This window comes from Ipomoea triloba, chromosome 15 (genome assembly GCF_003576645.1).
Source record: "Ipomoea triloba cultivar NCNSP0323 chromosome 15, ASM357664v1".
In the NCBI taxonomy this organism is placed as follows: Eukaryota; Viridiplantae; Streptophyta; class Magnoliopsida; order Solanales; family Convolvulaceae; genus Ipomoea; species Ipomoea triloba.
The window spans coordinates 2430472-2442788 of record NC_044930.1 but is presented as its reverse complement, the minus strand read 5'-3'; the positions used below and the strand labels follow the sequence as shown (position 1 = coordinate 2442788).

Genomic DNA, 12317 nt, shown 5'->3' with positions numbered 1-12317 from the left:
AGTTGTGGGATGCCATTGAGCAGTCCCTCGCTTCCGCCTCTCAATCCCGCCAACTTCACTTGCTTAGCCAACTCCATGGTCTCCGGCAAGGAGATTCGTCGACGGCAGAGTATCTCGGGCGAGCTCGGCTTATTGTTGAAGATTTAGCTCTCGCCGGCCGGAAGGTAACGCTGGAAGAACAGAACCTGTACGTGTTCCGCGGCCTTCGACCGGAGTTCAAGGGTGTCACCTCTTCGCTGGCGGTTCGAGGACATCCGGTGACGCTCCTTGAGCTTGCTGACTTGCTGGGCGCGCAAGACTTCATCGCCGGTGATGATTACGCATTGCCTGGAGGTGCTGCACCGGCGGCTTTCGCTGCTCAAGGAGGTCGCCAGTCGCGTGGTCGTGGAGGAGGCCGTTCGGCTGGCGGAGCACCGTTCGGTCGTGCTGGTTCTAGTTCTGCTCGCGGTCGCGGAGGTTCTGCATGGCGCGGCGGCGGCGGTTCTGGTCGGCAGTCACGTGGCGGTGGGAGAGGCCGTGGCAGAGGCTCTTCCATCCAGTGTCAAATTTGCGGTTCATTTGGTCACTCGGCTTTGTCTTGTTACAAGTTGCCTTATGTTGTTTCTCCGCAAGCGAATTTTATTCATCAGGGTGATTCGGCGAATAACGTGACTGCTCATACCTGGTTGCCTGACACTGGTGCAACACATCATGCCACACCTGATATAGCTGCCCTCTCTACTTCTGAAGAATATGGTGGTAACGACACTTTACGTGTTGGTGACGGTACGCCTTTACTTATTAGTAACGTGGGTCATGCTTCTATTTCTACGCCTTCTAGGTCTCTTAAGTTGTCTCATATTTTACATGTTCCCCGTCTTTCTGCCTCTTTATTATCCGTTCAGCGCTTTGCGTCGGATAATCAGGTGTTTTTTGAGTTTCACCCTTCCTTCTTTGTTGTGAAGGATATTCGGACCAAGGAAATTCTTTTGCGGGGCAATAGTACCGGTGGGCTCTATACCTTGCCGGTTCCTTCTGGTTCACCTTCCGCGTTTATTTCTGCTCGTGCTTCGGCGTCTACGTGGCATGATCGTTTGGGTCATCCGCATCAGCGTGTTTTACATCGAGTCTTGGAGTCTTGTTCTGTTAGTGAGTCGAATAAAACTTCTCATACTGTGTGTTCTGCGTGTCAAATGGGTAAATCTGCACGTTTCCCATTGCCACGTGTTGTCTCTGTTAGTTCGAATGTGCTAGATTTAGTTTATACGGACATTTGGGGCCCTGCTCCTGTACTCTCTTCTGAGGGTTATCGTTATTTTGTTTTATTTGTGGATGACTTTTCTCGTTATACTTGGTATTTTCCTATGAAATTAAAGTCAGATATATATTCTGTTTTTGAGCGTTTTCGATGTTTAGTTGAACGTGCCTTCAATCGTAAAATCAAAGCTGTTCAATCTGATTTAGGGGCTGAGTATAAAAAGTTACATTCTGTTTTTGTTCAGCTTGGTATTAGTCACAGGCAATCTTGTGCGTACACACACGAACAGAATGGTCGTGTGGAACGGAAGCACAGGCATGTGGTTGAAACCGGGCTAGCACTTATGGCTCGTGCCTCTGTGCCGTCTCGGTTCTGGCATTTTGCTTTTGAGGCTGTTGTTTTCCTTATTAACAAAATGCCCTCGCATACTCTCCATAACTCTAGTCCTCATGTCTTAGTGCACAGATCTCAGCCATCATATTCCTTTCTTCGTGTCTTTGGCTGTCTGTGCTATCCGCACTTACGGCCATATAATCGTCATAAACTGTCTTACAGGTCTTCTCCATGTGTCTTTCTGGGCTATCCTGATTCGTTTCGGGGTTATAGGTGCATGGACCTGCGTACTAATAAAGTTTTTGTGTGCCGTCATGTGCGGTTTAATGAAGCTGTGTTTCCTTTTGGTGCTAAGTCTGTTTTGCAGGCTCCATCAGAATCTATTGCACGACCTTGGGCTGAATCTGTTTTTCATCCTGTGGCTGATCCATCTGTGGTAGCTCCCTCGCCTCCTGCTGATGTGGCTCAGAAGAGGCCTCGTGGTCGGCCACGTGGTCGTACTGTGCGTCCCACGGAGAGGTCTCACTCCATGGCCACTAGGAGTCGGTCTGTGGCTCCGGTTGCGGGTTTGACTATGCAAGTTTCCTCTGTTGATCCTACTTGTTATACTCAGGCAGTCAAACACTCTAAATGGAGGGAGGCAATGGATCAGGAGTTCAATGCCTTGTTGTAGAATCAGACATGGTGCTTGGTTCCTCCCACTGCGTCTATGAATATTATTGGCTGCAAGTGGGTGTTTCGCACGAAAAGGAAGGCTGATGGATCTGTTGAGCGCTACAAGGCCAGGCTCGTGGCTAAAGGGTTTAATCAGGTCCCGGGTCAAGATTTCTTTGACACTTTCAGCCCGGTGGTTAAACCTACTACAGTCAGGTTGTTGCTCTCTCTTGCTCTTTCTTCTGGTTGGCTAGTCAGGCAATTGGATGTGCATAATGCATTCCTTAATGGTAATCTTACAGAAACTGTTTACATGCATCAGCCTCCGGGGTATGTTGATTCTCAGCACCCTGATCATGTTTGCTTGTTGAAACGCTCCCTGTATGGTTTGAAGCAGGCTCCCCGGGCTTGGTTCACTCGTTTGCACACTTTTCTGTTATCTGCTGGTTTTAATGCCTCTAAAACTGATGTTTCGTTATTTTATTATTCTCGTGGATCGGCTACTGTTTACCTGCTTGTTTATGTGGATGATATTCTTGTTATGAGCAATGAGCATGGTGCATTGGAGGCTTTGCTCTCCAAGCTCTCTAGTACTTTCAAGATTAGAGATCTTGGTGAGCCTGGGTTTTTCCTTGGGATTGAAACAGTCAAGTGTGCAGATGGAGTGTTGCTTTCTCAGCGCAGGTATATGACTGACATACTTAAACGAGCTGGTATGACAGACTGCAAACCTGTGTCTACACCTACTACGACTTCAAAGACAATATCTACCTGTACAGATCCATATGATGATCCCACGCAATACCGGAGCATTGCAGGTGCACTACAGTACCTAACTATCACGAGACCAGATTTATCCTTTGCAGTTAATCTGCTTTGTCAGCACATGCATGCTCCAACCACTGCACACTGGGAACAACTGAAACGTGTGTTAAGGTATGTTAAAGGTACTATGTCTTTGGGTCTGCGATTGAGAAAGTCAAGTTCAGGTGAGCTTCATGCATTCTCGGATTCTGACTAGGCTGGTTGTCCTACGGATAGAAAGTCTACTAGTGGGCATGCTGTGTTTCTTGGAACCAATCTAGTGTCCTGGGTATGCAAGAAACAAAGGACTGTTGCTCGATCTTCTACTGAAGCAGAGTACAAGGCTCTTGCAGATGTATGTGCTGAAGTTCTGTGGATCCTCTCTTTGCTGCGAGAAATAGGACTTTCACCTCTTCCAGTGCCCAAACTTTGGTGTGACAATCTTGGAGCTACTTATATGTGTGCTAATCCTATTTTTCATGCTCGCACAAAGCATGTCGAAATTGATTATCACTTTGTGAGAGACAGAGTAGCTGCAGGAGACATTCAGGTGCACTTTATTTCTACTAAGGATCAGCTAGCTGATATTTTCACCAAGTCACTCGCAGGTCCCCGGTTCTGCTTCTTACGTGACAAGCTACAGGTTACTTCCGTACCATCCGCTTGAGGGGGAGTATTAGGACTCTACATAATAGAGTCATACTATAAGTCTCAGTCCTAGTTTACTTATGATTCTCAGTCCTAGTTTACTTATGATTCTCTTGTATATATACTCTTGTATTCCTACAGTTATATTTTGTGAACTCTAATACAAACATAATTGTTCTCATCAAAATCTAGCTTGGAACAAAGTTATTCTAGAGAATTTCAATTACTCCATATTGTAGCATATTATATGTGTCGTGTAATTGCCCGCAAATTACACTAAAAATATATTGAGCAACAAGTTTAAGTGTTTAACCGAGAAAGTGTTGGTAAGAATCAAACTCATAACTTTTAAGTATAACAATCATATTTAATCCATTCGACCATCATTTTCAGAGTATAGTAGCTAGAAAAACATTCTTAGCTTCCTAGTACAGTTGTATACACTTGTTTTTCCTTCACATTATAAATATTTAATTTGCCCTAAATAAAACTAAACCTAACAAAGAAAGAGATAAGGAGAGGGAGGATAGAGATTGATCTTGCAAGCTAAGGTACGAAGTTGTATTGACTATAGAGAAAAAAATATGTCGCGTGGAATTAGTTAATTAGTTTAAGAGGACAATATATACGGTGTTTAATATTTCATTATAAGATTAATTTGATATGATCTTTGACTCTTATCTAATAGTGTAAACTGACTCATAGATCTTTAGATAGGTAATAATTCACATAAGTGACGACTAAGTGCAATATGTAAGTGATCAAATTTGTGTATAAAATATACTCTTGTCACATAAGGATTGGATAACCAAATCTCTAGCCAGGATTATTGTACTTATAAAATTATATGAGTGGTTTGATTGGACATATTAGTAATATTAGATCGGTGAATAAGCTTGCTCATACGTTAGCTAGAGCTGCTTGTTCTCAACCTGGTTTGGATTTCTTCTATTATATTCCATCTTGTATTGAGCATTTGATTTAATAAAAGTTTTTGGGTTTTCCTTCAAAAAAAAGATAGGAAATTGATGCTAAAGTCTTTGTGGTCAAGCTGTATAATTGTGGTTCCTACTCTATTGTCTATAACAGAGTCAATAGTACAAAAAAGATAGGAAATTGATTGATTTTCTTTTCAAAATTTAATTAAGAGGCTTCTCTGTCGTTATTTTGGATTGGACCTTAATTTGTGGATCTAGGTCTAGGCTCTAATCTTCAAGTCGTAATAACCATGATCATGAAAGTCTGATATTCGGATCGAGCCTGCCACAAATTATTTTTCGAATGTGATTTACCTCTCCCTCGTCATCCAAACGTGATGAAAACACATATAGCAATCAAGTGATGACATTATCAAAACGTAGGGCTATTAGGATGAAGGAGTTGTCCCTTCTTTATGATGTTGAGGTTCTTCGTTGGTGTTACTGTTTTCCCCACCATTACCAAGCTGGACATGACATTTGGACATTTGGTAGTTCCAGGCACAATGATAAAGAGTAAGCAATAAAACAAAAATTCATCATTCCCTTCATATATTCCATCCTAATTAATCACTCAGTGTTATTATTGAATCAATTAATCATTTGATCGATACATTAAAACACTAACAATATAAATGAATAAACAAGTTATTTACCTTTATAATATTTACATATACATGTTGGAAAAAATAGCATATGACATTTTTAGTGGCTATTGTCTGGTACAAATATATATAGGGTTCACACCCGATTTGGTCCAAACACTAACGAGACTTGGTCCAAACATAAGCTATATACCACATAGGAGGGAAACCCAACCCAACACTGAAAGATTCTCATAACATCTTCGTAAATAATGAACTCTGTAAATCTTCATGTCGGATAAATCCTGATGAATAATATAAATGATTACTTATTTAGATTGTCTTGACATTATATATATATATATATATATATATATATATATTGCATGGGGGTTCCAAGTTTTAATATTTACAATATCTTTAGGTCTTAGGGTGGTCGGTTTGATAATCCTTTTTTTATTTGTTTGGTTACGTTGTCTTCATAGAAAATGGCTACTCAATGAAAGTTTAGTGCCAATATAATTAAGAGAATTCAAAGATGTAGAGATAATTACTTTTTATTAAACTTTGTTTTTCACGTGTGATGCATTTTAATTTGAAAAGAAAAACGATTTATAATAATACTAATAATAATAATAATAATAAGTTTACGGTGGTGCCCGTTGTCCCCACAATATATTTGGTACAAACACAAAGCTTTCCTCATTTATTTTGGAGTGGTATCATACTACCAGCTGGTGCATTGGGGTCTATTGATACTTTAGAATTTTTCATAAAAATAATAGTATGATTGATGTTTTATCTTTTATGTTCGTAATAATTTTTTTTTTTCTAAAAAAAAGAAAACACTCTTAGATCATAGGCCTACGTGTATATATTATAATAAGGATTTTGTGTAATTAATTCCCATTTTCAACATTATGAATAATAAAATGGCAATCATTTGATCGGACCAGTCCAACGTTATATCATCTTGGATGTTTATATAATCATGATGGCGTCATTTCATGCCATAGAGATGTCATCAAATGCTTAAGTGTTAATCTCCCAAGCTCTAATTAGTCTTGTCTCTTAATAATAAATTGATATTTCATACATCATCGTTCAAGTCTTTAATAAAAAAATAACCAATAATAATTTATTAAATAGACAACCAATTGATATATCGGGGACCTAGATTTACCATGCGTATTGTGGACACTGGTCTAAATTATCTATATATAGTTAAGATATTATATATTTTTAGTTTATTTTTGAAGGTGTCTAGGTTGTCCATGGTTAACTGGCTCAAATAAAAAAGACCAATAAATTTCCTGGTAAATTCAAACTTGAAACCTTGTAATTACCAAATTAATTGCCTTACCAACTTGATTTGGGTTGTTATCTGCACGTACATAACTATATTAATTACATGTGATAATTTGAATTAGGATACACAACACGTATGATGAATTCTGGTCCATAATATATATAATTTGCATAGAGACAAGCTAATCTTTCTTTATTATAAGATATTATTGATTATTGATTTTAATTATATATAAAAAGATTTAAAAGTTTTATTACCTTTCTTTAATTTATTAGTCAACTCCATCGATCATGATTTAGTTAGCCCCAATATGCATACCATTATATTATGTAATAATTCCAACCACATGGAGCTTCATAAACAAATCAAATTACAATTTCATTTCAATTTATATATAATTTTTGTATTATAAATAATTATATTAGTGCACAAAGTATATCTAAGATGATCATCATGCCTATTAACTTTCTTGGTTTGAATCATAAATCTTCTTCACATCAAAGAAAGGAGGGCCAAGCAAACACACGTAGCCCCTTTCTCCTCGAAGAGACAACTTCACTCGGAATTTTGTAGCCTTGTTTTGTTTTTTGGAGTATTATGTGTCATACAATTCAATATCCAATACGTGGAAACCAATTTAATTAAAACTCACATTATTTCTACCCGGCCTCATCATGGACGGTACGTTCCTTGCTAAAAGTTTGACTGTGTAGTGTTCAAATTACCTAGCCAATCTTGGGCAAATGGTTACTTAGGGGACTAAGATCTTGGAGGACTCACCAGAAGGGATGAGTGAATTTCTCCAGACGTAGAAGGAGCAAGGATTAGATAGTCACCGCAGGAGTGGTGCCGTTTATATATCACCCAAAAATAAATAAATAAATAAATAAAATAATAAAGAAGATCAACATTTTCTTCTTTTGTAATTTGTTTGCTTGTAAGATATAGTGATGATATCTTTAATTTATTGCCCTCCCGTCCATATTAAACTAGTAATTTTTATATTGATCTCCATGATTGTTAATCATGATGTATGAAATTTGCGACTGTGGTATGCTGCTATGTATTTAACACCCTTAAACAAAGTAAATAATAAATAAATAAATAATGCAATAAAATAGAATTGTGAAGAATGAAGAGAGTGATGAGGAGTGCAGTAAAAACGAGTTATATTATTTGAAAGGAGTGACTAAATTGGTAGAGTATGATTTTTTATCAGAATTATTATATTATATTATTATTATTATTATTAGTCCAATATACATTGTGGCAGTTATAGTTTAGTTTGCTAAGCACATTATACTATTATTATTAGGCCTACAAATTGCTAACCAGCTTAGAGCTTCAAACTAAGTTTGAGTAGGACAAAAAAATTTATTAGTTTTTTCTTTTAAAATTAGCTCTCGAGCTAACCCATATAAGGCAAGTTAGGATAAAAGAAAAATTATTTGTGGATCTAATGGGCCGGCTCATGAAAGCCTACAAAAATTTCAACTCATTACAAAACGAATCAACTCGTATTGACACTCCTAGTTAATCAATTATTGATTATAAAGCGTCACCCGCCTTTTTCTTTCTTTTTAATTTAGCCAATATAGATCACATAACATAAATAATACTCATTTAAAACTTACTTTCAGCAGCAATGTGTGAGCTCAATTTTTGTCACAAATATTGAATGCTTGGTTTGGACTTTTCGTAACATTATGTATAAAAGTGTACAATTTAGTATTGAATCTTAAAATTTAATACAATTTACATTATGAATGTTCACAATTTACATGCTAAAATTCACAATTTTTTTGGACTTTATTTGTCAGGAATGAGTTCATGGGCTCTAATATATAGTTTGGCATAGTCACAAAAGTTGGATTATAAAAGAATAATACTCGCCGCAAATATAAACAACATTTCCCGGTGAGAAAAAAAGATCGTGTCCGTCAGAGGTGGTGAAAGGGTCAAGTGTCAACTCGATCCTGGCCGTCTAAAATGGTTAGGCCACCAATCTGATTGCCATAACCCCTACAACACAGTGGGCGTGGGCCCTCGTGTTTGGAACCGTCCCTAATTAATTACATTAATTATGTGCACCACAAAAACAACCAAAGCTGATACGAATCATACGATAACCATATTAATTACTTGTATTAATTAATTAATTGCCTTATTTATTTATTAATGAGTTTGATTAGTTCATATACGGGTTTGGGGTTACCCATTCCTCCAAATGGATAAAGACAAAAGGGCACATTATTTTACATTTGACCTTAATCCGCATGCTCGTCACCTGCATGTCACTATCGCTGTCTTACTTCCCAATAGTAAGGTTTCTTTCCCACGCGCCACCTCCATGGTCGAGGGTTGATGATATCTAAATAGTTATGTTGATTTTATGACTATATGGTAATTAATCGGTAGGTCAACACTATTAAAAAATTGTTCAAAATATTGTCACAAAAGTTTTTTCATATCTAGTGATTTTCTTATTATGCTAGAAGATGAACCAATCCTTTATGGATGACAGACCTGCCGTCTCAGTGCTCCACCTGCTAACTCTCACTTCGGGTTAGCATGGTCCCTTGCTGAATAAATCCTTTCCTCCAACCGTCTGACTCTTCCCCTTGACCATCCCAACTCCTTCATTTGACGATTCGTCTGACTCCTCTGCTCAACCATGTGCCTAACTCCCCCATTCGATCATTTGCCTAACTCCTCCACTCGTTCATCCAACTAACTCCTCCACTCAATCATCCAATTGACTCCACCACTTGATCATCCAACTAACTCCTCCACTCGGTCACGCAACTGACTCCCTTGTCCGGCATTTCGCCTGACTTCCCCTCTTTATGGTTGCTCGTTCAACTCCCCGTGTGCCACCTGGCTCCTTCATTCATCACACCACTCATACTTATTGATTCTACGAAGATCTCATTCTATTTTCAAGCTAATATCATCTGTGGAGATAAATCCCAATTGAGTGTTTTTTACCCTAATGGTGCCAATACATCCAACTCGTTCAAAAGTGTTGTCCACTCGTTTGGAGCGAGTGTGGGGCATGTGTGTATGAACTACTGCTAAACAGTCAACGAGCCGAGCCGTTGTGAAAACCCAATCACCCATCCGCCGGTCAACATGCAATCATAGCCGCACACAATGAGAGTCCACGGAAACACCCGTGCTCTGCCACAATCATGCACCTTCTTCCACTAATCTTGGCCGTCCATCTCCACGTAGAGTCTTTCGTCGGAATCACGCTACCAAAGGCAACCCCGGCCGCTTTTGAGATCACAATCATCGCCGATGTTGCACGTGTATTTCTGATCATACGTCGCAGGACCACCCTATAATTCCCCTCTATTTACCTACTCTATGCTATTGAAAAGTGTAATTTTTAATTTACTCTTGGTGTTTATAATTTTATGTTGATTAATTGATTATTCACAAAGTTTCTTGAATTATATATATGGGAATAACAAATTTTCACTCCTAAATTATACTTGTTATCTCTTATTCTAATGGCCCCCACGCCCTAACAAAGCATCCTCAGAAGCATTTATATTGCCGCAACTCAATCCATTGTCTTTACGCCCAATCTTCACCTCTATGACTAATTGAGTTGCTCAATTGAGTTTCTTCCATCAATTATATGCAAAGTAATTTTTTCATTTTCAAATTCTGTAAGAGTTAGATTAAGAAAGTCATTTTGTAAACAATTAAGGGATAAAAAAGTTTGTTTAAAAAAAAGGGATAAAAAGTTACTTCGCAAATAATTGAGTAATACAAAGTGTCATTTTCTTTAATTTAATGGTGAAAAGTAATATTTTTTTTCAAATATTAATGAAATAATCAAACTCCTTTCTAAAAAAAAGTTGCCAACCCTATTGGTCTTCTTGTATTTGGGACCTTGTAAATAAGGTAAATCGCGAGATAAGAGATACTAAGAATTTATTATACTAATACTCATAAGGAATTCATTTCAAACTGTATAATTATATTGGTATACATCAAATCATCAATCTTAATCGAACCTAACTCTATAGGTTATATCTAGGGTTGATGTCTTAAGTACTTATTTCTAAAATAGGTCACAGCACCTTCGGGTAAGGATTGCAGGTTTTTGCAGGGATATATTGTGAAAACAAAATTTTTGCGTGTGTATATAAATGAGAGAGCATGAAGGCATGAAATGATCAGCATCTGCACCATAAGCATCCATAGTTCCCCTTTTCATTAGCCACCTTCGAACACTATCATTACACTGTCTCCCCTTTCCCTCCCACCCACCCACCCACCCACATATTACCTCTCTTCCTTTCTTCCTCGCCATTACATACATACATACATACATCTCTCTTTCACAGTATCATCTCGAAGATATGAAACACGAACACCTTCACGCCACTACTCTCGCCGCCGCCTTGCCGAGAGCCACCAGCTGCAAGAGCTCCAAGAAGATAATTCCGGCGAATCATTACCAGCGATCCACGTCTGTGTATCATGATACGTCGGAGGATTTTTCCGATAGGTTGTTGGTCCGGAAAGGCGGCGCCGGCGGGGGATCGCCGGTGGAGCTCCGGCGGCTCGGTAAGACCAGGAGCGGCGGCGTTTCCGCGCTTCTCCGGTCGCTTTTGAGTATTATATCGTTTCCGGCAATCCTTCCGACGTGTAGATGGCTTAACATACCGACGCAGTTGACCTTAACGGCGCCGGCGCTCGGCCGGAAGGTTACCGGGACGTTATTCGGCCACAGGAGAGGCCACGTCAGCTTCGCGGTCCAGGACGATCCCCGGTCCGAACCGGCGGTTCTGATCGAGCTGGCCGTTTCCACGTCCGCCTTGGTGAAGGAGATGTCGTCGGGGCTCGTTAGGATCGCGCTCGAGTGCGAGAAATCCGCTCCGCCTCCGCCCTCACGCGCCGGCGGGGGCGGTGGGCGGCACGTGAAGCTATTTCAAGAGCCGGTGTGGACCATGTACTGCAACGGGCGGAAGTGCGGGTACGCGCAGTCGCGGACGTGCTCGCCGTCGGACTGGCACGTGCTGAGCACCGTGCAGAGCGTGTCCGTCGGCGCCGGAGTGATTCCCGTGGTGGAGGACGCCGAGAAAAACGGCGGCGCGTCGGAAGGAGAGTTGCTGTATATGAGGGCGCGGTTTGAGCGAGTTGTGGGAAGCCGTGACTCGGAAGCGTTTTACATGATGAACCCCGACGGCAACGGCGGGCCGGAACTCAGTATATTTTTACTCAGGATATGATGATCAATAATAATACCAAAAAGAAAAAAGAAAAAAAATATATTTTCTTAAACCTTGTTTAATCAGTCTTCGTATGTTGACGACGATGATGATTATTAGTAGTGATTTTCTGTTTGTGTATGATAAAGAAAAATATTTTTATATTTTCTGTAATTTTTATTTTATATATATAAATAGTTTTGTTGCATGGATTTTATGCATACTAATCTCCTTCCTTGTTATTGGTGCTCATCCTAATTCTTTACAAGTACTTTGCAAATTCTTTCCATAATACGATATTAATTTTTATTTTTTTTTCATTTTTAATTCTAGTAAGGTCTTCAATTTGGTTATTGAATCTAATCTATTTTGAAGTTAATACTAAAAATAGAAAATGAAATAGTTGAAGATTTAAAATTAGAATTAACTTGAATAAAAATTGTGGAATATTGGAGGGTTGTCCAACATGGTGGCAAGGACTGTTAGGTTGCATTTACTTCAATTATCTTTTTTTTTTTCATCATTTGTTTTCTATTCTTCAAT

General features: G+C 39.1%; 1 protein-coding gene across 1 annotated transcript; it reads left to right on the top strand.

The window, feature by feature from the left end:
* Nucleotides 1-10670: 10670 nt before the first annotated feature.
* On the top strand, nucleotides 10671-11986 carry LOC116006282 (protein MIZU-KUSSEI 1). Its single transcript, XM_031246593.1, has one exon. It carries the CDS (start codon nucleotides 10923-10925, stop codon nucleotides 11793-11795), a length of 873 nt encoding a protein of 290 aa, XP_031102453.1. The 5' UTR covers nucleotides 10671-10922; the 3' UTR covers nucleotides 11796-11986.
* Nucleotides 11987-12317: the final 331 nt, after the last annotated feature.